This window comes from Ambystoma mexicanum, chromosome 2q (assembly GCF_040938575.1).
Source record: "Ambystoma mexicanum isolate Mex_15411 chromosome 2q, UKY_AmexF1_1, whole genome shotgun sequence".
Taxonomy (NCBI): Eukaryota; Metazoa; Chordata; class Amphibia; order Caudata; family Ambystomatidae; genus Ambystoma; species Ambystoma mexicanum.
Genome location: NC_090924.1, coordinates 1,291,547,752 through 1,291,573,684, shown reverse-complemented (window position 1 = coordinate 1,291,573,684; position 25,933 = coordinate 1,291,547,752). Strand labels below are relative to the sequence as shown.

The window sequence follows — 25,933 nt, the reverse complement described above, 5'->3', positions numbered from 1 at the left end:
AAGGCTGTACCTCGAATGCCAAGAGCTTACGTTCTGGAGTTGGTTATTTGATGATCGACATGTTCGATAGCTACTGAAAGATCAAGCAAGAGCATGGACCCAGGCACCACCACCTCGCACTTCCTCTCTCAGGTGGTGTAGAATTGCAGTGGCCATTAGTTCAGTACGGCGAGTAGGTCTGAGACCTTGCTGGGTAGGGTGCAGTAATGGAAAGGGCACAACCATTGACCAGGCCTGGGTTGGCTCAGGGGGCTGTGCCTCCACAGAGGTCTTCTGGCATGATCACCTGATCTATATTGCAGGGCAGTGGTCAGCTGGAGCGAGCTAGAGCAAAGTGCAGTCCAAGATGCCCTGGAAAGATGCTTGCTCCCTACCATCCCACTGTTATGCCCATGGGCAAGGCTTCAAGTGACAATCAGTGGAAGGGAGATGCGGGAGAGATTCTTCGCTGATGCATACCGCTCTATGTACTACACATCCCCATCCTCCCAGATCTCAAACTGTTCTTGACTTTCATAGACTCTGGTCAGTGTAAATAATGCACCCATTATCAGTTGCTATGTTGGACATCATGCATTACATAGGCACTGTGGTCCAGCTCTTTAAGACAAGTGCCCAATCTGATCACCTTGTTCCCAGGCAATATAGGACACCTGCATAGTGCACAAAATGTTAGAGAATCCTGACTTCCTTGGCTTGATCTGTATTCTTATTATAAGTCGGAACTGCTCCCCAATTGTGACCAGCACCAGCTCATCTACCCAGAGGTGCTTCACTTTCTGCTCCACCACCCTTAATACTAACCATGAATGCCATCAAACTGGCTCGCTGGTGCAATCTGTGGTGTCAAGCAGTGCACCCAAGTCTCCAGTTACTCGAATTGTTGGGATTAGCAGCAATCTCTGAACATTTCTATGTTTTTCACATTTGAGGAGCTTCCCAGTTTAGACCAGTAAAACCAACAATGTTCTCTATCAACAGGCGTCTAGCAGATACGGAATTTCAAATTAGTCCATGGGCAAAGGACATACTCAGATATATCTCTCCAATCCAGTTCTAAAACATAAAGAATGTAGCAATACATCACGCAGAAATACCCTCACTCTCCGGCACATTTTCAGGAAGCGTGCGAGAGGAATGGATGCCTTTCGGTGGACATCAATGTTACTCAGGCCAATGCTGCAGGGTGTGAAATTGATGCACTGCCTCTCAGTTCAGTGCATCCTCAGGACCTCTTAATGCCACAATCAGGCTGTCGGAACATTCTAAAGCTTCACACCATACCTCTTGGCTTCCAGGTGTCTTTCAGACTTCTTAATTTCTCTCTCAGGCCTTAGAACATTTCTAAAGTGTATTAAGACCCCTCTGAGGCTGTACCCATCACTCAGGCCTCTTGGTGTTGCTCTCAGGCCTAAGGCACTTTCTAAAATATCTGAATGTTGCTTTCATGTTCTAGGCATATCTCAGGCATTTATTGCCCCTCTCAGGCTCTGTGTACTTTCCAGAAACTCTTCAATGCCCCTCTCAGATACTGGATGTCTTTCAGGCTCCCTACCATCATTCTCAGGCAATAGGTTCTCAGTACCATTTAGGAGCTCATTGTTTCAAGGTCTTCAGGCATCAGCCTCTCTGCATGAGAGACAGGTAATAAGAGGCTTTCTCCATCAGTGTCTCAGTGCAGCAGCAAAATACTTCCCCTCCCAGTTCCTGACAATGAATGATTCATGCCCTCTGGCAATCTTTCTCTTCTTAAACCCCGCCTCTCAAGCCTTCACTGTACTGAGGTTCCTTCCCTTTTATTATGAGTTATGTTGGCTCTGCGAGTTCTAACTCTGCCTCTTTTACCATCATGCTCTGCTTTCCCACCCATGCCACAGAGGGTCTGGTCTGGTCACATAAACTAGGTTGGCCAAATTGGATTCTGTCAATTTCTCCTTGTTTGTGGAACCGACCGCGTGGAGCTGCACCTCCTTGGAGTGAGATCATTGATGAAATTAGAGTTTGTAGCTAGTTCACAGTTTTTACTATCTTAATAATGGCCATCCTACCAGAATGTTTCTGGAATTAAAGATTCATAAATAAGCCCCTTATCGATCTCTGCTTATTGATATGTTTTTAAATGTATTATGCTAGATTGTATTAATTTACCAGAAATATTGAATGCATTTCTGATAGTTGTTTACAAATAACATGAATAATAATACTATGTAATTCGCAATAAAAAGGCAGGACCAATATAAATGAAAGTATAATCGTGATTGGTACCGTTCAATACATTTTGTTGACCTCTGTTTTTTGGACCTTTTCACAAATTATAAATTGGAAAACACTAATTTCACCATTTGCATTGAAATGGTAAGTGATTTTAAATTACACATCTATCCCCTTATAGTGATTTCATAATTATATTTCATCCCCATTTTAGGGATGACCTTATGGTCATCCCTAAAATGGGTTTAAAAGAATTGATATTAATCGAAAAGCAGTGAAAAATACAAAATAAAGATAAACGCAGAACAACATAAATCAGCAGTCTCCACTTTTTACAGCTGGGGAAAGAGCTGCCGGGCGAATTCAAAAGGGTCAAATACAATACATTAGACTCAAAAGGACTGGAAAAAAAAATGATCGAATGCCTTTTTTTAAATGTATTATTTTTTTTGCCCTTGGTATAGGTTAAATTTGTGATTTTTGCCCACAAAACGGGGGTTGTGGTGGGGGTCCCCCCCCCCCAAAAAAAGAAAAAAGTGCATTCGATTTTTTTTCCCCGTCCTTTTGATTCAAAACAATTGCATTTCGAAACTTTGTATTTGATCCTTTCATCCTAAACCGCTGGGGGCTGCAGGGAAATAGAACCTGTAAGGTAGATAGAGAGGTTAGTAGAGGGTTGAGAAGAATGGGGGGCAAGGGGCGGTGTCTAGGAGAGAAAAGGCCTATTGCTATTGGAGCAGACATAGAAAGAGGATATGAGGTGGAGTTGGTCGGTTAAGCAGTCCTGGAGTGTTCCGCATTAGTGAGTTTAGAGTAGAAACATGGGACGGTGAGAGCTAGTCTGAAGGGGATATTGGTCGGTTTTTGGGCGTGTGGCGAGATGATGCCCTGAAAGAAATAGAATTTGAAGGTTCTTTAGCTGGAAGGGATGAAAAAGATGCACAAAGGGGATTTACATGGTGATCAATCACCCACTGCAAAACAATTTGGGCAGTCAACCTTTCACATTTGGGGGAGTCTTGTTTTGCGGCTTCATCTTTTTGAACATAGCGCTCCTCATCCATGGGTCCTGCTGCCCACTGTGCACATACACAAGTTCTTGGTGTCCGTCCGCCCTCACGAATTGACATTTACACAGTGGACTTCTTCTTGGTGAAAGTATTCATTAAAACCCTTGACAGAGTATTTTCTTGCTTCCTTCAGGACCTCTATCTCCGCTTCTGTGTGGATTCACACCTTCCCATCTTAAATGAAACCGTACAACAATTTCCCCAAGATGTACAGCTCCATCGCTGAGCAGGAAGCTGTTTTCTCACAGGTACTCATACTGTTGCTTATTTCAGGACAATGATGCCATTAGTGGGCGATAATATGTTGATTTTGGTTTCAATTGTGCTTAGTAGTTCTCAATCTAATATCTTGCATATTTATTATTACTACACACACACACACACACACACTCTCTCTCTAAAATGACGAAAAGGCAGACATAGATTTTAGTATAACCTTTAGTTGTGTTTTCTTATCAAACACAGCGACTCAGTTTTTCCAAATGCATTTGGATATTAAAAACACGCTAAATGCAAGTGATTCACCTGTGCACCTACTTTGTATTCCGGTGGTATCCGGGCCCCAAAGCCCAACGCTGGGAACATTTTATCACTGCAAACAAAAGGAAAAAAGATGATTTCTTTAATGGCCCCTGTTGATGTAAGACACAGAAGCTGTTTCATTAAGTGAAATGATCACTTGTTTATTTATGCAAATATATGTAATCAGCTAACCTCAGGCACAGTTTACCCAAGTACTAGTACATGACATGATTGGAAAAAGCTGTATTTTTTCATGTGGATACTGAAAAGCCAATCAGGTTGAGCCCAAACAATGACCTATTTTACAACAAATCAAAACAGTAGCTTTGTTCCCACAGAATTGAGATCAGCAAATAGTGGCACGTTTCTTTTTCAAAGAATTGATTTGTTTTGTAGCAATTTGGCTCTGTCAGAAATGGATTGCTTCTTTGCAGAATCAAAGGGTTTCTTGGGGAATGCCGCAATTTTAACAAAGCAGTGCATTTTTGTACAAATAGGTTTTCTTTAAGGAATCGACTTGTCTTAGTAGCAAATCAATTTGTTTTTGACTTCTTGTCAGTACTAAAATCTTAGGCCGAAGAGTGGTAATTAGCAGTTTAGCAACAAAGTACATTTTAGCCCACCCAGAAAATGCACCATTTGCTAAATTACCTGTGGTCATGAATATTTGAGTTCCTTTCTGTGAACAACTATGGCCAAACATTTACAAGAATTGTTTGTTTTTGAGAAGAAGAAAACAGAACTTATAATGCAACCACTGCTCACACACCGGCCTACCTACCTGCAATGATATGATAGGTCATTTATAATGCGCTTACTACTCAGAGGTTTCTAAGCGTATATCCGGGGATCGAACCTCTGCTTCCAAGGCGAGCACATTGCCCCTGAGCTATCCAAACGCTGTAGCTTAGGTGGACTGCACTGCTCCTGGAACAAGGCTATCGCTAGGCTCGAGAAGGTACTGGCAAACAAGGAAAAATATGACTCATGCTTTTTACACACCTGCTTACTGGTAATCCATCCTGGTGGTAAGCTGGACCATGCTAACGCTTTTGCAGATCCGTAGGAAACTGAAGACCGTACACCTCAGTCAATACCTCGGTGCCATATTGGCCCCTTACATTCCCACATAACACACCCCATGTCTAGAACATGTCATTCCTCATATTCTAAACCCCGTATTTATCTTATATGTTACTTTATATAACAGATTCAGCCCTGTGTTTAGTCCAAACTAAGGTTTAAAGTATATAAAACCTAATACAAATACAGAACATAGATTATTGACCAAAATGATATCTGGTCGATAAAAGATTAGATAAATAAACAGAAATCGAGATACACAATTTTGAAGGATCCAGACTAATTGGGGCTACAATGTAGGAGCAACCAATTTCAATTCCGACTGATTGATCACAATTTCAGGTCAGTGGACTGTTCTTGAATATAAATGAATGTGGCACATTGGACTAATTCAGATCGGCCAAAGATCAATTTCAGCATTAATTTTCAGGGTATGAAACCTGCCATATGTTTTCTTATAATATGTATCTCCTTCATAAACCATAGATATTAAGCAACATCTCCATAGAGCCTTGTGAAAAAGAATATCCTATTCTATTTCATCATGATCAGAAGCAAGAATTACAAAAGAAATGTGATCTTGGCTGTAGGAAGTGAGAGACAATAATATATTTAAGGGAGGGGGGCACCTTCTCCCCCTCACATGAGATAGTCCAGAAAAAACACTTCTATGTATTTATGTATTTATTTATTGTTTGCTTGTACGGTGCTTATACAATAAGAAAATACGGTTTCAAAGAGCCCACAGGGGTGCGAGGGCGCAAGGGTGGGAAGTACATTACAACACAATATTAAAGAGCAGAGGGGGTAGAGGGACAGGGACATACCTACTATGCCTTGTGAATATTCAGAACGTGCAAGTGCAGAAAGGAGAGGGATGAGGGTGTAAGTGTTGGGGAGTCCGAGCTTGTGGGTGAGCCATAGTCGAAGTGCTAGGAATGTTGAGTGCTACACTGCCTGGGCCGCCGGAGATGAAAGTGCGAGACTCCAGAGCGCAGGGTGCGCAGATGCAAAGTGCTGTGGATAGACAGGAGCTTGGAGTGGGACGTCAAGGCCCCGAGGATGCATAAGGGCCAATGACACTGATTAAACAACTGTGGGATTAGCAGAGGAGAGAAGGAGGGAATGAGGAGGAAAAGAGGAAAGTCTACACCCATCATCACATGACAAAAGGCCCATCTGAGCAAGATCACTCTCCACTTACCTGATTCATTTTTATGGCCCATTACAAAGTTACTTCCAATAGCTAAATGAAGCGTAGCACCTGAAAACTACCCTTGATAAAAATTGTTAATGCGATAGAGACTGGGTCCGCAGACCGTACTGGCTGGTAACTTCCTGTGAGAGTGAGTACACATGTCTAAGCATAGCTAGAGCTGCAAACGAGAGAAGGGGTGACATTACCAGACCGCTTGGTCCGGACCGATGTTTATCTCTATTATCAACCCTCCAACGCATCCCGGATTCTGATGGTAAAAGAGCTCTTCATTTTTTAAAAGCTAGTTCCAACTCAGGCTATAACATATTCAGAGCCCTGAGAACACTTAAAAAATGAAAAAGTCAACCAAGAAAAAACAAAGAGATCACTTATAAAAATGGTAAAAGGTGCTATGTAAGTGAGAAGTACAACTTACAAAATAAGAAGAGCCCTATTTCCATTCTTATGGCATCTAAAGTGCGGTGCAGAAGAAACAGGTGACAAGAGAAGGCGATACACAAAAGCTGACTGGAGCTATTTCTTTTGTTGGCGATCAGGAAGTGTGGGAGGAAGCAGCTGTCAGACTACTCAGATCCCAGGCATGTACCCAGTGTCAGAGGCAGCTTTCAGTGGCAAGTCATGGCAGTGGCCCCTGAGACGGCACCAGCATTGTAAACGCTTCAAGGTCAGTGGCTAGAGGTCAGTATCGTCTGTGGAGGGCATTAATAGTGTGAGTGACCACCTACAGTGAGGAAGCCCTGAGTAAAGTATGGAAGGTAAGTGTGTCGGGAAGAGGGGTCCTCCACTGAGAACATTAATATAATAGTGGGTTAAAATGGTGCATTATAAGGCACAGTTTCTGTGCGAAATTGTGTAGCTAGCCACACAATTCACATTTTGATCTCTAGGGTAACATGCAAAAAATCCAGTATATGTTAGAACAGAAGAGAATATTACATTTTCATGATGCCTATATACCACCATTGCCATCGTAAATTGCTTTCATTAAGCAGTGCCCACAATATAGGCCAGCATTGTACTGTAAATCATGTTCACAATGCTTTTCTTGAAGCTGCACCCATTATATATACCACCATGGCTAATGGAAATTATGTTTGTGAAACTGCATTCACACATATGTCAGCAATGTCACACCACATGTATGTTACCCTCATAATATATGCCAGCATTAACACTGTAAATCGCTTTGTTCTTACTTCCACAAAACATGCTTTTATTGTAACTGTAAAACACTTTCATGAAACTGGGCCCACAATATATGCCCACATTACCACTATAAATGTCATCATTGTCACATCATTTTTATGATGTTGCATGCACAATAATTGCCAGCATTACCTCTGCAAATCACTTTTATGTTGCTGTGCCCACAATATACGCTGACATTGCCTCTGTAAATAACTTTGATTTTGTCGTGCACACAATATATGCTGGTTTTGTACCATAACTAACTTTTATGAGGCATGCTCTGTCAAACCCCCCCCCCACATACACACACACACACAAATGCATGAAACACACTCAAACTCTTTCACATGCGCGCACACACACACGCGCACACAAGGCACATCACATGCATCAAGCTCTTGCACGCACACAGACACTGCACTGCATTTCATTGAAGCACACACTCATATAAATAATCGTTTTAATTTATCTACACATTGTGGCCTGCTGCTCTGTAGCCTTCTCTCTGGGTGGGGCAGTAGCCAATGGATAGATCCTAGAATCAAAGAACCTCATGCCGCATGCAGGCAGGGATGGAAGCTTGATTGCTTGGGGGCAACACAATGGTGCTCACTCTCGAACACATTTTTTAATCAAAGAAAGTTTGCATTTATTTGTATTTGTATTTAATGATTTATAAAGCGCCTTACACCAAAGCGCTGAAGTTCTCTGACTCATCCTAGTGGGAGGCAGAGGGCACGCCATCAGGCATGGGTCAGGGACTCATGGGGTGGTCATCCCCTGCTACTATCTGGATTCACTGCTGCTTTTACTAGTCAAAGACTGCCCTTTGGGTTTTTTGATTGCCAGCGACGCCAGTCGCAGATGATGTCAAAAATATCTCATTGATAAATATTGCATGGCTGTTTTAAAGCTCCCCACCCGTTACCAAATTCTCGGATTTGCGTCATGAATTTTAAATGCTTTTGCCCTTCAATGTTTCGCTGGGTTGGGTCTCTCTGTGTACCTGTAGTTATAGTAGGCTCTGTGGTTCTCCTTAACCTTCTCACAACACAAATGTATGTAGTAATACATGAGCAAAACAGGTTACAGGAAGTGATAAGCAGACCGCCCATGGTATTTTACTTACAGGTATCTTTATTCACAGAGTGGGGTTGTCTACTCTGGGAAGGTCAGAAGTGCCTATTGAAAGTGCCTAGTAGTGCAGGCCCCCATAAATATCTAAGTGTTTGCCATGTGCCCACCATCCAATGAGGTTTTCGTCATTAGGCATCTATTGGGGTGCCACGCTTGAGGATTTCCTAGACCCATATGGGTGCACATTCTAGTTGACGGGAATGTACTTGTTAGCCATGAGAAAGCGACCGATCTTCAAATGCCGGATCTTCAAATGCCGGCATGTGGTGCATCAGGCAGATGCCGGCATGTGGTGCATCAGGCAGATGCCGGCATGTGGTGCATCAGGCGGATGCCGGCATGTGGTGCATCAGGCGCATGCCGCCATGTGGTGCATCAGGCGGATACCGGCATGTGGTGCATCAGGTGGATGCCGCCATGTGGTGCATCAGGCAGCGGGCGAATCATCAAGGCCGCCTTTTCTAGAAAGGGCCTTTACATTATATTAGCCCACCAAGGCTTCCGTTCAGGCCACTGATCTTTGAACAAAATCCCTTACATTGCATTGGGGCCCAGGTTTTTATGATGCGGGCTGCCACACTGTGGGTTTCCTTACCACTGCATATCAAAATCATCTGCGCTCATCTGATATCGGGGCAAGGCTAGATGGAGTCAGCGCCTTCTTTCTTTTCGACCCAAACTGCCACCTCAGGGGCCACTCGAGAAAAGTAACTTTAGTAACATTAACCTTTAGAGTAAAACATTTCATTAGTATTTGCTTTGAACCTTTCCCGTTAAAAGAATGGGTTTCGCATTGACTATGTGCATTCCCCAAGGATGTGCATTCCACAAGGATGTGCATTCCACAAGGATGTGCATTATCCAAGTGCAATCTCTTAATGTCTGTGTTTGCCTTAATTATGGGGGATATGTCTTGTCACCTTCTATGCAGAACATAGAAAGACAGCTGCGTTTAGGAGAAGTGGGAGAGGAGGGGTTTTAACTCCGAAACAATAACTTTAGAAAGTTGTTTTCAGTTTCCTGTCAGAGTAACCGAGGGGGCCGCAGGACACGGGGGCCTCCTCCATTTGAAAGCGAAGAATCGCCACGCTGCTGGAGCTGCTGGCATTGCACACCAGTGTGCACATGTGGCAGTTGGTCGGGGGCGTAGGGGCTAGGTCAGAGTCCAACTAACTGACATTAAAACTGACATTTCGTTACAGATTTGATTTTACCGTTTGTGGACGCAGCAACACTATGTACTGGGAGATGGGGCGCTGCCAGCTCATCACAGACTGGTGGTCACTGTTGGGGGTTGCTTGCGACCCCCGGCGCCTCCCGTAAGCCCCAGACCCCGAAGGACTCACCCCGATACGTCCTCTCGGTTCGGGCTTCCCGGTTGCTCTGACGCGGCCGGGAAACGCGCCGTTTATTTATGTTGCACGCGGCGGCGTGCAACGTCACACCGCCGCGTGCACACCCTGTCATCGGGCAGCGCCACACTCCTCCTTTTTCCGGGAGAACAATAAACAATACTAATACTAGACACTGCAAACCAAACCAGAATGTATACATAACATCTCACGAAACCCCATGTTCAAAGCACCCCTTTATTGACATCCACCCGGGTCCCCTTACTTAACAGTTCTCATCATTAGGACAATCAGCCAGGTGACCCAACCCGTAATCACTGAGGTGAGCAGGTTTCCCTCGCCCAGCCCTCTGGGGGTACCTCCTGCTCAGCTCCGGCACGGGTGATCTGTCCACGGGCATGCCCCGGGACGGGGACTCAGGCAGACAGGGTGTTTCCCCTTCATCCTCAGGGACCTCTCCTGGGTCTGGATCAGGAGGTGGATCAGTTCTTGGATCCCGCAGCTTCTTGAAGAAACTCACTTTGCGAGTTACCGCAGACCGGCCGTCCGATGCAGTCACCATGGATCCCCGGACTGCGACGACATCCAGCGGTTCCGGTTCATACGGTAGGGAGAGCTTTCCATGGGGATGCCTATTTCGAATGAGGACCTCATCGCCTGGCTCCAGCCGCTGCGGGCGAAGCCCTCTCCGAACGTTCTCTTGCTCGATTCTCATCCGCCGGTCCATCTCGACTTATTGATCATTGATCACCCCAGGTTCTTTCTCTCCTACCTCCGGCAGCAAGCCTCGAGGACACTGCTTGAAAAATGCCTCTGCCGGGGCCCCTCCAGTGGATGCATGTGGCGTGGTGCGGTACACCCTCGGAAACTGGTACAGGCCTCTCTGGAGTGACTGCCCCTGCCCCTGACCAATTCTAAAGGTCTTATTTAGAGTCCTCATGAGCCGTTCTGCTTCACCATTGGCCCGGGGCCAGAGAGGCATGATCTTCCTGTGCACCACCCCATAGCTCTCCATCAGCTCCGAGAAGCGTTCGCTCTGGAAGGGCGCCCTGTTGTCCGAGCACAGCGTGCATGGGAAACCATGGGCCGCAAATACCTTTTCCACGGCCACCACGATGTGCTCAAACGCCACAGAGTCCACAAACTCCACCTCGGGGTACCTAGAGTACTCGTCGACCAGAACTAGGAAGTGGGTGCCCATAGTGGTGGACCCAAAGTCCGCATGAACAATTTCCCAAGGGCGCGTCCCCCTAGGCATTGTCTCTATGGCAGGTTCATGCTGCAGGGGAGATGCCGCCTGGCACCAAACACAGGCCGCCACAAAGTCATCCACCTTGCGTTCCAGCTCAGGGAACCACACCTTCAGCCGTAGGCGTGCCTTGGTCTTGGCGGAGCCCTGGTGACCACGGTGTGCCAGGGCGATCACCTTGTCCTCCTTCGATTGGGGCACCACAATCCGATCTCCGCGGAGTAGAAGGCCGGATGTTGGGAACGATAACTCCTCCCAGACCTTCCATAGTTGCTCAAGTCTGGTCCTGGCCTCCTGAGTGCGCCCCGCCAAAGCCTCCAGCACCGACTTCCAGGAGCCCTGTTGCATCGAGTGTCTTAGGATTGTGAAGCACTCATCCTCCGCTGCAGCTGCCTCCAGCTCCTGGAGAGGCATGGCATTCAGCGTGGCCGCCTCCACCACCACCCGGACGTGCTCCTCTGCCTCCTCTGCACAGGCGTCATGGTCTTCTCCTGCGGACGCCCCAGGTTGTCTGGAGAGATAGTCTGCCGCGTTGTTCGCCCCTGGCCGGTATACCAAGGTAACTCCATATTCCAAAAGGGCGAGCATCCACCTCTCAATGCGTGCCGGTGGCTTGGATGACAACCCCGCTAGGATGGGAAGCAGCAGCTTGTGGTCTGTCACCACCGTCACCAGGCGTCCAAGGACGTAGAGCCGGAAGTGCCGGCATCCTCAAAGTACTGCCAGCACCTCGCGCTCGATCTGCGAGTACCGCTGCTCCGCATCGGACAGGGCCTTGCTGGCATACGCCACCGGGCGGACACCCCCATCACTGTCAATCTGCGTTAGCACGGCGCCCAGGCCGAATGGGCTGGCGTCGACGATGATTTCTGACGGTAACGCAGGATCGAAAAATGACATGGTGTCTTCAGCTGCCAGGGCACCTTTTATGTCATCAAAAGCTGCCTGTTCTAGCGGGCCCCAGTTCCAGATGGCATCCTTCCTTGTCAGTGCCCTGAGCGGTTCCGATCTGGAGGCCAGATTTTTAATGAATCGTCCACAGTATGTAACCATGCCCAGGAAACATCGCACCACAGACACGGACTCCGGAGGCTGCGCCTTATTTATGTCTTGCACCTTGCTGGGATCAGGAGACACCCCCCTCCTTGAATACAAAGCCAAAGAATTCTATCGATGGTCGCAGAAATTCACACTTCTCTTTGTTGAGGGTGAGTCCCAAGGATTGTAGTCTTCCGAACGTCTTCGCCAACCGCCTCAGATAGTCTACTTCCGTTCTTGCAAACACCAGGATGTCGTCGCTTATGTTCAAAATGCCCTGTAGATCAGCCAGGGTGCCCCGAATAATGTTCTGGAACACCTCCGCCACCGAGGACACACCAAAACTCAGTCTCTTATAGCGGTATAGCCCTCGGTGTGTCGTGAAGGTGGTAATATAGCTCGACTCCGGGTGGAGGACAACCTGGTGATAGCCCGCCCGGGGGTCCAGTTTCGAAAAGAAGCGAGCACCCTGTACATCCGCAATGATGTAATCGATCGTCGGGGTGAGGTGTCTCTCTCTCTTAATGGCCTTGTTCGGGAGCCTCATGTCGATGCAGATTCTAACAGCATCGGGTTGTTTAGGTTTCCGTGCCACCACTATCGGGGACACCCAGGGCTTCGGGCCCTCAACCTTTTCTATAATGTCAAGATTGACCAAATTGTCCAGCTCCTTGTTGACATGTTCACGGAGGTGAAACGGTACCCTTCAATGTTTCAGGGCAATGGGCTGCACCGATTCATCAATGTGTAACCTCACTGGGTCACCGGCCATCTGCCCGATCCCCTTGAACAGTGCGGCATACTTCTCGAGCAAGTCATTAATGTCCTCTCAATAGACAGAGTATGCAAAGCTGACGATGCCGAGGGCCTCTGCTGCAGCACAACTTAACAACGTATTGGTGCTCACCGGTGTCACGTAGAATCGTGCTGTGATTTGGGAGCCCTCATGTTCTACTTTTGCCACAAACACACCATCCAGAGGGATAGGGTCAACACCACCAAAGGCAAAGATGCGGGCCTTGGGAGCAGCCAGCTTGGGGGGCTGGTCCATGGCATCATAGTGTCCACGGGCCATTACATTCACCGACGCCTCCATGTCCACGAGGAATGGGACTGGAGATCGGTTCACCTCGACCACGCACCTTGGCTGTCTCCTGTTCTTACTTTTCAGGATCCCCACACTCGAGACAAATAAGATGTTCTCTTCCTCCTCTTCTTCTGCTTCCTCCACTTGGGCATCCTCCTCAGTCTGATCCACCTGAGCGGCGTTGGATGGTCGATCCTGGCGATTGAGACTGGACCGCCCCAGGCCCCTCGGCACCAACACCGGCATTGCTGCCTTGCATACCCTCGAGAAATGATCCGGATCCGGTAGCCCACACCGTCCACAGGTTTTCCAGCCGCAGGGCATTCCGCTGGGTGGGGCAGGTCATACCCACATTTTTGGCAGATTTCTCCTGCCCTCCCGGCTCGTCCCGGGGACCGCCGCCAGGTCTTCGGGTGCCCCTGCCACTTCGCCACATCGCACATACCTCTTTGGTCTTGATGGGGCGCGACCCTGCCTCCATTCTAGCTGCCCTCGCCTCCGACACCTCTTGGCACCTCCCGAGTTCAAGGATGCGCTGAAGCGTGATTCCGGGCTCCCTTAACACCTGGCGCCTTAGCTTGCCTGATGAACACGCCTGGATAAGCATCATCCTGATCATGTCCTCAGCATCACCCCAAGCACAGACCAGCGAGAAACGCCATAGAAAGTGTCCAGAGTCTCATCGTCTTTCTGTTTGGCAGAGAGCATAACAAAACGTTCATAATCCGCATTGGCGAGAGGCAGAAAGTAAGCCTGCAGAGCGGCCTTCGCCTGATTATAGGATCCATCCCCTGGCGGAAGCGATTCAAGTCTCTTGGACAGAGGGACCTGCCGAGTACAGCATGATTGCCAGCCGGGTGTCATCATCCCGAAAGTACATGTCCAGGCGGTCCACCCACCTCCTCCATCTGAGCCCCAAACTGGAAGGCGGGCCCGATACATCAAACTCCGGGATGGGCTGCAGAGCCACCTGTGCACGTACCTGAGCCATGGCAGGGGGATCTGCTGAACAACAGGTGCTGCCGCGGGCTGTGCTGGAAGTAGAGGACCCGGAAGACCTGCCTGACCACCTGGAGGCTACTGTGCCAGCTTCACTGGAGTCAGCAAACCTTGAAGTGCTGCTGGCACACGTGGAGGCTGCTGCACCGCCACTCCATCCTGGTCCTCAGTATCACTCATCAGTTCGAGCGCACAGGCACCCCCAGCGTGGAAGACAGGGGCCGCAATTCAAACACCAAGTTCAAATTACTCCAGCATGCACCATTGGAGAAACAGCTGCTGCAACACACCTCGGTGATGATGAAGATGAGTGGGGCCACCAGTCTGATGATGAAGAATATGAAGACAAGCCTCAGCTTCCAACTGCTCCAAAAATTAGGACAAGAAAGAAATGTGGGCTATGCAGGCCCAGCCATTGTAGCCCTCCTCCTTGCTTGCACTCGATGTAGGAGACCCAGGAAAATGAAAAATCACCAACTGGGCATAATCACATGCAGGTATAACTGCCTGCTGACAGGATTGCCAAAACTTAGGCCTGGATGCACCTCTCTGCTCAAACCGGAGATCAGAGAAGTTTCATGGCCTGATCCGCAAAATGGCCACCAGCCGTCTCAAGACGACCTTGCTGCATCAAGAAAAGAATTGCCGGTCAAGTCACCCCCGGGCCCAGGCATCGTTTCCCCCACTCGTCGCCACTTTTGGGGGTTGCTTGCGACCCCCGGCTCCTCCCGTAAGCCCCAGACCCCGAAGGACTCACTCCGACACGTTCTCTCGGTTCGGGCTTCCCGGTCGCTCTGACGCGGCCGGGAATCACCCTGTTTATTTATTTATGTTGCACGCGGCGGCGTGCAACGTCACGTCGCCGCATGCGCGCCCTGTCATCGGGCAGCACCACAGTCACTAAGCAACCACCTGGAGTGTGATGAATTGTTTTCCGCGCTGAGTCTGTTCTTGAGGCGAAAGTAGCTGACGCGAGAGAACAGAGTTTTTAGCTTGTCATGCTTGTGGCTTAGCTGTGTGTGTGTCAGTTTCCATAAGTACCCTCATTTCTCATAGACTCTGTTCTTGTAATTCACATGTTGTTGCCCCTCAAGCCTCCCTTCGAAGAGGCTCTATCAGGACACGTTGAATATTTTGGTGCAAAGACAGAATGGAGCTTATTTTCACAGAAGTGGTAATTGCATGAAAGGGACAAGGATTGCACTTCCATGCACTTGAGCACCCTCCCTGCAATGTTTAACACGTGCAGGACGTAGCTTAAAAGAAATGCCTTCTAACAGGCCTTACAGTTTGTAATGCAAATAGTGTGACTGCCTCTATGTGGAGCAGGTTACTTTACTGCAGACGGTTTTCCATCAAGGGGTTACGGAGGGCGGGCATCCCCCTGCAATGGAAGGCAGGAGTGACAACTGAAACCTCAGGAACAGTAAAGGGGGAGGGGTGAATGAAAGCAGAAATTATGACCTGCTCAATGTTGACCCCAATATGGCAAACATCGTTTACAATGGATTCCTACGGAGTCCGCCAGATTTAAGTAAACTTATAAGCCTTTTCCATAGGAATTCCTTGGTTTTACGGCAGCTTGAAAATGTCATCCGTGCGTAAAACCAGATGATGTTTCCGGCGGACTAGAAAAGACTTACGGAATTGGTCATGCCATTTCCTGAGTCAGCTCAGCTTGCAAAACTTAAGAAATTCCTCCAAGATCATAAAAAAGGTGTTACACCTGCCTTACCCCTTTATGTCAGGGTTCAACGCCATGTGTGTATGCTCCTGGGGAGTGGGAAATGACCGCCAGTAGGTTCTCGCCTTCGATCTTCTGACCACTCCTAGATAGCACTCATTGAGCAAGTAAATACGAGTATGGCCAACGCTTCTCTAGAATGCATAGCATGGCACAGTGTAAGCAGCTATGCATATCAGAAAAATAATATGAATAATGAACAAAAGCAATTTGGCAAATTATGTCATCCTTTGTAGGGATTGAACCATTCACTCTAGGATGAGTGCATGGTAAAGTATCCCAGGGTAAGAGCCCGGAGGGTCAACTCAGCCTCTCATCCTCCCGAGGTTGGTAAACGGAAGAACCGTTGCTGTTGCCCCTAGCAATACCATCTACAGGGTTATTACTCTTATGATGAGTTTGTAGATGATGGGCTACCATACCTGTTCCTATGCAGGCCCCGAGAAGCATAATGGGTTATTAAATTGTACACGAAAGTGCCACCTTTCAAAGAGGACTTGTAGGGGGCAGAGTGACAACAGTCTTCATGAAACTGAAGACATCATTTTCTAAATCCTTGTCAATTGCACAGAAGGTATCTGCCAGGTTTGCACTTCAGTGCAGAAATGTCCACTTTGTGCAATTTTATGTCATTTTCACTACAAGCTTTTACAAGCATTGACAATGCCAACAGGTTTGGCTTTTATGTAGGCATGGGGAAGGTATTAGCCAAGCACATACGCAGTGCTAGTAACTGGCCCTCGACGGGAGCAGTTGCATAATGGGGCAACTATTTGGGCATCTAATAACAGTGCCTGGCAAATGGCTAATATTTATAACTAAGCAAAAACTGTTGGCTTTGTCATTATTTGTTGGTAACAGGACTTCAGTGAAGGAAACCCATAGTGCTTATGAATCGAGTGGCTGAAGGCTCAGCATTAGTGCATTTACAGCGCTAATTAAGTAGTTAACTCTCAGAAGAGTGCTTTGAAAACACGCCAGCAGGCCATTTGAGCACACAGTTTGTTGGCAAGGCTTGATAAATCTAGCTCAAGGAGATCCCAGGAAGATGTGTTTTGGGCAAGGAGGGGCAGGAAGTGAGTGGGAAGAGCCATAAGGATTAACATGGCCTGGGCTAGTCAATGGATGGGAAAGTAACCAAACTGCACGTACATGCAATTTGTGCCTCCGCATGGGTCTTTTCGAGCAGTGCTCTAGTGCAATAGCTTTGGCTCATGGGTGGTGCTTTAGCACTACCTAACAGGTAGAGTAAAACACAGGCAGAATGGCCTTCACGCCTTCCTTTTACTATGGAAGCTGCCTGCATTTAGCAGGCGAATTCCACAGGAATCCAATGCTTTACTACCAGCTTGATAGTTAGATGCTGGCAGTACATCATGCAGCTCGTTATGGATGGACCAAATGGGTGCAGCCGAAGCAATAACTCCCCTCCATGCCCCCCGCTCCACTATACAACTCAAAGTCAATTTGTCAGAGCATAAAAACTGAATGCAGAATTTATAGACATGCTTTTTATGTTACACCAGAAGATAAATAACCTTCAAAATCTGTGTATCCATAACCAACAGGGATATTTCCAAACAGCAGTGTAGCATCTCTGCTAATACTTGAATAGTTTGCTTATAAATACATGAATATATATGAAAGGAAATATGGGTTGTTTGCGGTTGTGACGCGGGGCTGGGAGCCTCAAAGGGACAGTTGCCTCCTTTTGCCAGTAGATTTCGCGTTTCTTACAAACCACTTAGTGTACGAGGTGTCCAAAATGCATGCATTTTTCCAGATTGCGCAACATGCCAGTGAAAAGACACAATCCTCACTGCGCATCCAGAATTTGAAACATCCATTGAAAGAGTGTGCACAAATCATGCTGCTCTATTATGGCAAATTATATTTAATGGACTTATGACATCAGTCAGAGTGGGTGCAATTGGGCTTTTGCATGCGTTAAAAATGGAGCCTTGAAGAGTCTTGTTTAGAGATGACTGGTCATTCTGAGTAAAGGAGAGTATCTTAAAATTGGACATTTTATTCTAAAAGATGTAACAAAATTTGACAATTGATGATGTTCAAAGGGGGTCATATGTGTGTAACATGTGCTCAGCAAATATTATTGATTTTAATATTAATGTGATAACACAGGATAAATGAATGGTCTCATGTGCTCATGATCATATAATCTAATAGAATGATTTTATGTTCTATTGTTCTTTTAATGTACGAAAAATATTGTAAAGTTGATGAAAATCAGCAAAATCAAAAAAAAAGAAAAGACTCAATTTAGAGTACACTACGTACATTATGAGTGACAAGAACACAAGTGCAATCAGCAAAGACATGTTTTGCAGGTTTTCTCCCTCCAGATTCGGGCACCACACATTGAATTGCCCCTCCATTCATAGACAACTGGATGTGGTAACGACTCATGGATCCCTTCTCTCCGAGGGGGAGCCACCCCCTTTGAGGCTAGGGAAGTGCGTCTGCTCTGCAACAACCTCCTGAGGGTTCTGGGAAAGGGGGACCTCACTGGAAGTGACTCCCCCTCAGGTGACAAGGACGCCCGTTCCTATGAGGAACTCCCTAGATTGGCCAACATATTGACATATATGGGACTGGCTGCTGGGAAGAAGAATGTAACATCTTTATATTTGGCCGCAGAGAATGCTGAAGTGGGTATACCGTAATTTCATCGCCGCACTTTTCATCGCAGGGTTTTTTGCCGCGATTTTTTTTTCGTAAAAAAAAACATCGAATTTTTTGGGGGGGGGGGTAAATGTTTAAAAAAATGGGTTTGGCTGTTCGGGATATAAAAAAAAGAAAAAAAGAAAAATGCAATGTTTTTTTCAACAAAAGAAATCGCGGCAAAAAACCCAGCGATGAAAAGTGCGGCGATGAAATCACGTAGAAACGCTGAAGTGATACTATTAGCAAAAGGAAAAGAGGACATCTCTTTAAGAAGAGAAGTGTATTTAAATCAGACGAGTGGAGGAAGGAGGAGGAGAGAGTATGTAGGCAGGGGAAACCCACTGATGTGATCTCGCGTTGGGGGGGCGGAGCAGAAACAAGCCGCGCAGGCTGCGACATTCAAATCGGTGAGGAACACCATAGTGAGAAGACAGAAAACGTGATTCACCGCCTCTTCCCAGCACATCCTCAATATTCTCCTACCATCCGGATACCGTATTCACCATTCTGACCGGCAAGGAAAGACAGGTGGCGGGGTCGCTGTCATACATAAGTCAGACTGACCCTGCACGGTATTGAAATCCACACCCTCCCCCTCATTCGAATCCCTGTCATGTCAATTCCCCCTGTCCCACAAGAACTTGATCGCATTCCATTTTATATATCGCCCGCCCCAAGGGAATGGGTCATTCATAGAGGACCTCACCAACCTCTTCTCCTCAGCATCCATCGCACACAGCAGCAACATCCTCCTCAGGACTTCAAAATCCCAGAGACCCCACCCTCTAAACATCTACACGTCCCACTCTACGCACTAGCATATTCATGTAACCTCCAACAAATAGTTCTCTCTTCATGCCACACAGAAGGGCACACACTCAACCTTGTCTTCAGCAGCCCTCTGGCACTCCTCTCCTGTGCTGACCCCATCCCGCTCGATTGATCAGACCAACTGACCATTGACCCTGCAACACTACGAACAGCCCCATAAGGGACAGGCTAAATGCCCTGAGATTACCCGCTGCTCCTTCAAACACTTCCCTGTGGACCTATGGCCACTGTCCCCTCCACCGGACATGCTTCGGACCTCCTCAAAGCCTTTTCTCTTGTAGCCACTCCCCTGGTTAACACCCACACGGATTAAGGCCAAACCATCCGCCCCTGGTACACTCCTGACCTCGGGGACGACAAAAGGGCTATCAGACAGGTGGCAAAATGGTGGCGTAAACACCCGCTTGTGGAGGATCTTTCCTCACTCTAAACCCTGCGAACCTTGCCCAAAAAGCTGATTATTGATGCCAAATCAGCTTATTATGCCACTGCAATTGAAGGGGCCCCTAACAGGAGCAGAACCCCCTTCGACATTGTCAGACACTGTGCCAGGCCTACCCCAGGCCGCGAGGTCCCGGCTTCACAGGAGAAATGCAATAGCTTTAACAGCGTCTTCCTCGATACAATTGCCAAAATCAGGGACTTTATCGACTCCGCAAAGGGCTCCAACAGACAGCACCCACCCCACACTGGGAACTCCCCCCTTGGTCAAACATCATCCCTCTCACCATTAACACCTCTCTGACACCCTCGGATCCCTCACACCCACAGCCTACTCGGAGGATCTCCTCCCAGCCTCCATCATCAAACAGTTTTAAGGCTGTGCCCTCAACACAATCCTTAATATTGTTAATGCCTCTCTCGCTGAAGGCTCCTTCATGGACTCTCTAAAAACAGGGCAGATTCTTCCCCTCTTGAAAAAACCATCACTTGATCCTGACGTCCTAGAAAACTACAGACCCATCACACGCCTCACTTTCATAGGGAAACTCATCGAAAAAGCCGTAGCCAATCAATTGCTGCCAAAAATCAAACAACTTGGCCTCTCTGCAACAAACAATCAGGGTTCCGTCCCAAATGTAGAATGGAAACTGCCACAATTCAGGTGATAGATGACGCACTGCATCTTACGGACAAAGGTGACTCCTGCTTCCTTGTCCTCCTCAACTGTTCAGCAGTGTTCGACACCGTGGACCACCCCACGCTCAGCTCGATCTTCACCACCAGAATGGGCCTCACAGGAAAAATCCTTCACTGGTTCTTCGCAGACCTCGTCAACAGATTCCAAATCATCCAAATGGGGCAGTTCAGGTCGGTACACCTACCAGTATCTTGCTGCGTGCCGCAGGGCTCCATTCGCTCACCCATTATCTTTAACATTTATATGGAGCCCCTGGGAAACCTCTTATATGACCCCACCATTTCCATCCACCAGTACGCTGATGACACGCAGCTGTACCTTAAGGTTACTGGTCCTCAAGACATCTCTGTTGCTGCTTGGACACCATCCAAACCTGGATGTCATCCGCTTACCTAAAACTCAACTCCACTTAAACTGTGTTTGTCCTTATCGGTCCTCCCAAAACTGGCTAAGCATCATCAATCTAGTTGAATTCACTCTCAATCTGACCGACTCAGCCAAATCCCTAGGCTTTATTGTCGATAGCGGTCTCTCCCTCCAAAAACATGTGGCCAAGAAAGCCCAAACCGCCTGACTCCAAATCTCCACACTTAGGAAAATCAAACCCTTCATCACCCCCGCTAACATCCATATAGTAGTCCATGCACTGGTCATCTCACACATTGAGGGGGTAACGCCCTCCTTGCCTGGCTCCCAGCCATGTACCTTTCTCTCCTCAAAGCTGCCCACCACAGTGCAGCCCGTCTTATTGTGGGTGCCCATAGATTCGACCACATCACCCCCATCCTACGTGATTTCCACTGGCTCCCCCTTCTTGCAAGGTTTCTCTTTAAAACCGCATGCATCACATACAACGCTGTCTCCCCATCTTACCTGCCAGCCAAACTCTGTATCTCAGTAGGTTCCCTCATCCCCGTAGCTCGACCATCAAAAGGTTAGAGTGTTCACACTTACCCATAAGGAAAGGATCAAAGAGAGCAGTCCTTCTCCTGCTATGGCCCATCCCTCTGGAACTCACTAACCCTGGAGGCTCGTACTGCCCTTTCCATCATGCAGTTCCTCAAAATCGGGAAGACATGAGTCTTTCATCACTTCCTCCCCAGCACTGAAACCCTGCCAATCCCCCATAGTACTGCGTTACTGATAAAAACTCTAGCTCTACGCTAGTGCCTGGCTTCTCCTGAATTCTGTAAAGTGCTCCATTGCCTAAACAATAAATTAAATAAAAAGAATCCCTGAGCGCATGCTGAACCCTACAATGTTCCCCTACGCAGACAAAGTTACCGGGGGGAACTGGAAAAGTGGGAGGCCGCCGGAGCGAGAGTACATGAAGAGTGCAACTCATCCAGTCATAGAGACGAGATACAAGGAAAAAGGTTATTTGATTGCCAATGTAAAAGGCTCATAAGGCAAGTAACAAATAACCCTGGGAGGGGAATAAAGAGGTACAGGGGACCATTACCCTGGGGATAAGGGAAAAGGTCTTAAGAACAAAGAGTGGATAAAACAAAGCCCAAACACGGCTTCTCAGGAATATGATATAAAACTATCAATGAGAACCAGATACTAGAAGGAATAGTAGAAAAACCCATGAGTGGATCAACCTAAAAGGGGATCAAGCCCCATGCAAAGTAGGCAAGGATGAATTGAGAGACTGTAAAAGGATCATAAGTGCAGAGCATGAGAGACCATCTCAAAACAAGCTTTAAGCAGCATAACCTTAATGAGAACACTAAACCCAGAAGTGCTTCACACAAGCTACAAGAGCCCATGGAGGAGATATCCAGAGCTTAGAAGCTACCAAAGAAGGTTGAATAAAGAAACAAGTGTAAGAGAGAGACATTTCCCTATAGAGGCTCTCAGAATGTATGAGAAGCCCAGGAGAAGGAAGACCTTCTCTTGGACAATTTTAAGTTGGTTCAACTAATAGTCGGGTCATGTAGAGTAAAGGTTGGACGGAGGACATTTTACTTTGTGACTTCCTGATGACAGACAAGCAGCCTTAGTTTCTTCACATATGCAGGGTGATCGCTTTAGCAATAGGGAAAGTTACGCCTTTTCATATAATTTAATTATATAGAGTTCATAATGTCCTTAATGTGTCAGACTCCTTCTTCCGACCTGCCAGAATGTGTACATGACATATATCATTTGTGGCAAGAAGCCATATGTTATCAAGGGAGCACTCTACAAATAAATTAGGATAAACATTTTGGAGCTCATTTTAGAGAAATGTGCACATTGCAAAAGTCCCCCTTCTGTACTGGATTGGCAGCCTGAAGAACGGTTGTCTGGAGGTTCCCCGGGAGATACTACAGAGGTTCAGATTAATTCTTCAAACCATCACCTTTTTTGTGTTGCTTCAATCACCTCAAATGGGGCCGGTATGCCCAGACCTGGGTCCTGAGCCCCAAACCACACTACAATAATGACTCCCAAAGAGGCCGAAGCATGTCTGCTGTTGCTTGTGGGCGCGTGCAGAAGGGATGCGACAAAGCAGTTCAGGCCGGAATGTTCTTTTTGGGGTGGGCTGAAGGGTTAACCAGAGCTATGACAGCCACTTTACAGCCATCACCTCTTTAGTGTTGCTTCAAAATGCATGTGCATGTGCAAAGATGTCCCTTCCATGACATTTTTGTCATCCGTACTACAAAGTGCAAAAAGTAGGGGGAAAAACAGCACGTTGCAACTTCTGTAGTACAAACAGTGTAAATGCTGCCTGCCACTTAGGCTTGGCAGACAGCATTTTCAATGGGTTCCTATAAAGTCCACCTGCATTTTCAGGTGTAAACAGCAGCAGATGGAGTCTATTGAATGTCTATTGAATGTACAACAGCAGTAAAATACCATTCTGGCCTAATAAAAAGTGGGTTTTAGAGGCGGAGAAAAGGGGGAGGTGGAAATAGTACTCCTTTTCTGTGCCTCCCTCCCTCAAAATACCTTAAAAAATGCCTGAGAGTGTAAGTGAATGTGGTATGCTTCTCTCAGCGTGTTTTTTATTGCTCCGGGGAGTTAGAAAATTCACCCATTGTCTTTTCTCTTCTTAAAACAGAGTTGCGAATTAGCTGATTCTGAAAATAAATAGCAAATCAAATAACCTTAAGAAAAGACTTACTGTTTGAAGTGATTACAGACATTCTGTGAAACTAATAAAAAAAAAATAACACCACATTATTTTAAAAGTTGAAAATTGTATTGGGAAAAATGACGAGGGATTAATGTGCTGTGTTGAGGGCGGTGCATTTTTGGAGGCGGGCGGCCGGGTGGGAGCACAGATCCCATGTTCTCAGAGGAAATTAATCACTCCTTTGCATCAATTTTTTACCAAGTGGAAGATGAAGCTGAGAACAAAACCCAAGGGGGTTAATTAGGAAGTGAACTTTCAGGCTTGGGAGCAATGCTATTTGGGAGCGTGCTGTAATTCCACTGAATTTTGAATGATGGCAAAAGACAGGTTTAGTGAAACAAACGCCTGCCAGTCTGATGCCATTACCGGGAGCTGGACAGCGGGTATACCCTGGCTACGGATGCAGAGGTTCTTTCCGCTGTGGGAAACAATAGAGCTGCACACAGGGCATCAATACGTCAGCCTCCACTGATTTCCAACATGAAACACACATGTGATCCAACCATGTGGCGGCCTGATGGGGGTTTATTAAGCTATTCATGTTAGTAATTGATTTTTATAAAGGGCATGAAATAATATGGTACAGTCTTAGCCTTGGATTACAATAGAGAAAAGTACATAGCAATGGGGCAGACGTACCTGGTGGTGCATGATAATATAGAGTGGAAAAGGTACCTTACCTAGCTCATAAACAGTACCTGCAGGTTTAGCCAAATGGAGTATAGCTGATACACAGTGCCTACAGCTCTTAAGCAGTACCTACATGGATTCTAGCTCATAAACAGTACCTACAGGGAAGTCTAAATGGAGTCTAGCTGTTAAACAGTACCTACAGGGTAGGCCAAATGGACTCTAGCTCATACACTGTACCTACAGGGTATGCCAAATGCAGCCAAGCTCATACGCCATACCTACAGGGAAGGCTAAATGGAGTCCAGCTTTTAAACAGTACCTACAGGGTAGGCCAAATGGAGTATAGCTCATACACAGTATATACAGGGAAGGCCAAATGGACTCTAGCTCATGCACTGTACCTACAGGGTAGGCCAAATGCAGCCAAGCTCATACACCATACCTACAGGTAAGGCTAAATGGAGTCTAGCTTTTAAACAGTACCTGTAGGGTAGGCCAAATGGAGTCTAGCTCATACACAGTACTTACAGGGAAGGCCAAATGAGTGTAGCTCATACACTGTACCTACAGGGTAGGCCAAATGCAGCCAAGCAAATACACAGTACCTACAGGGTAGGCCAAATGGAGTCTAGCACATAAACAGTACCTGTAGGGTAGGCCAAATAGAGTCTAGCTCATACACCGTACCTACAGGCAAGGCCAAATGGAGTCTAGCTCATACACTGTACCTAGAGGGTAGACCAAATGGAGTCTAGCTCATAAACAGTACCTACAGGGAAGGGCAAATGGAGTATAGCTGATACACAGTACCTACAGGGTAGGCCAAATTGAGTCTAGCAGACTAGCTCATAAACAGTACCTACAGGGAAGGCCACATTAAGTATAGCTAATACACAGTACCTACAGGATAGGCCAAATGGAGTTTAGCTCATAAACAGTATCTATAGGGAAGATCAAATGGAGTATAACTGATACACAGTACCTACAGGGAAGGCCACATTTAGTATAACTGATACACAGTTCCTGCAGGGTAGGCCAAATTCAGCCAAGCTCATACACAGTATGAGGGAAGGTCCAATGGAGTATAACTGATACACAGTACCTACAGTGTAGGCCAAATGGAGTATAGCTGATACACAGTACAGTACCTACATGGTAGGACAACCACAGTCTAGCTCTTATATAGTACCTACAGAGTAGGCTACATGGATTCTAGCTCATAAACAGTACTTACAGGGAAGGCTAAATGGAGTCTAGCTCATACACAGTACCTACAGGGAAGGCCAACTGGAGTCTAGCTCATGCACTGTACCTACAGGGAAGGTCAAATGGGGAGTGTAGCTGAAACACAGTGTCTACAGGTTAGGACAACCGCAGTCTAGCTCTTAAGCAGTACCTACAGAGTAGGCTACATGGATTCTAGCTCATACACAATACCTACAGGGTAGGCCAAATGGAGTCTAGCTCATAAAAAGTACCTACAGCGAAGGCCAAATGAAGTATAGCTGATACACAGTACCTACCACGAAGGCCAAATTGTGTCTAGCTCATGTGCAGTAACTATAGGGTAGGCCAACTGCAGTTGGCTCTTAAACAGTAACTACATCGTAGTCCAAA

At 46.9% G+C, this 25,933-nt stretch overlaps 1 protein-coding gene across 3 annotated transcripts in view; it reads right to left on the bottom strand.

Moving 5' to 3' along the window:
* Window positions 1-25,933, bottom strand: part of CPNE4 (copine 4) — a 1,706,709-nt gene that overhangs the window by 163,471 nt on the left and 1,517,305 nt on the right. For 2 of the 3 annotated variants that reach the window (XM_069648719.1, XM_069648720.1), the window contains exon 12: window positions 3,807-3,873. In XM_069648719.1, coding sequence (XP_069504820.1) covers window positions 3,807-3,873 — 67 coding nt within the window. The remainder of the gene's footprint in view (window positions 1-3,806; window positions 3,874-25,933) is intronic. The other variant, XM_069648721.1, reaches the window with a different exon arrangement.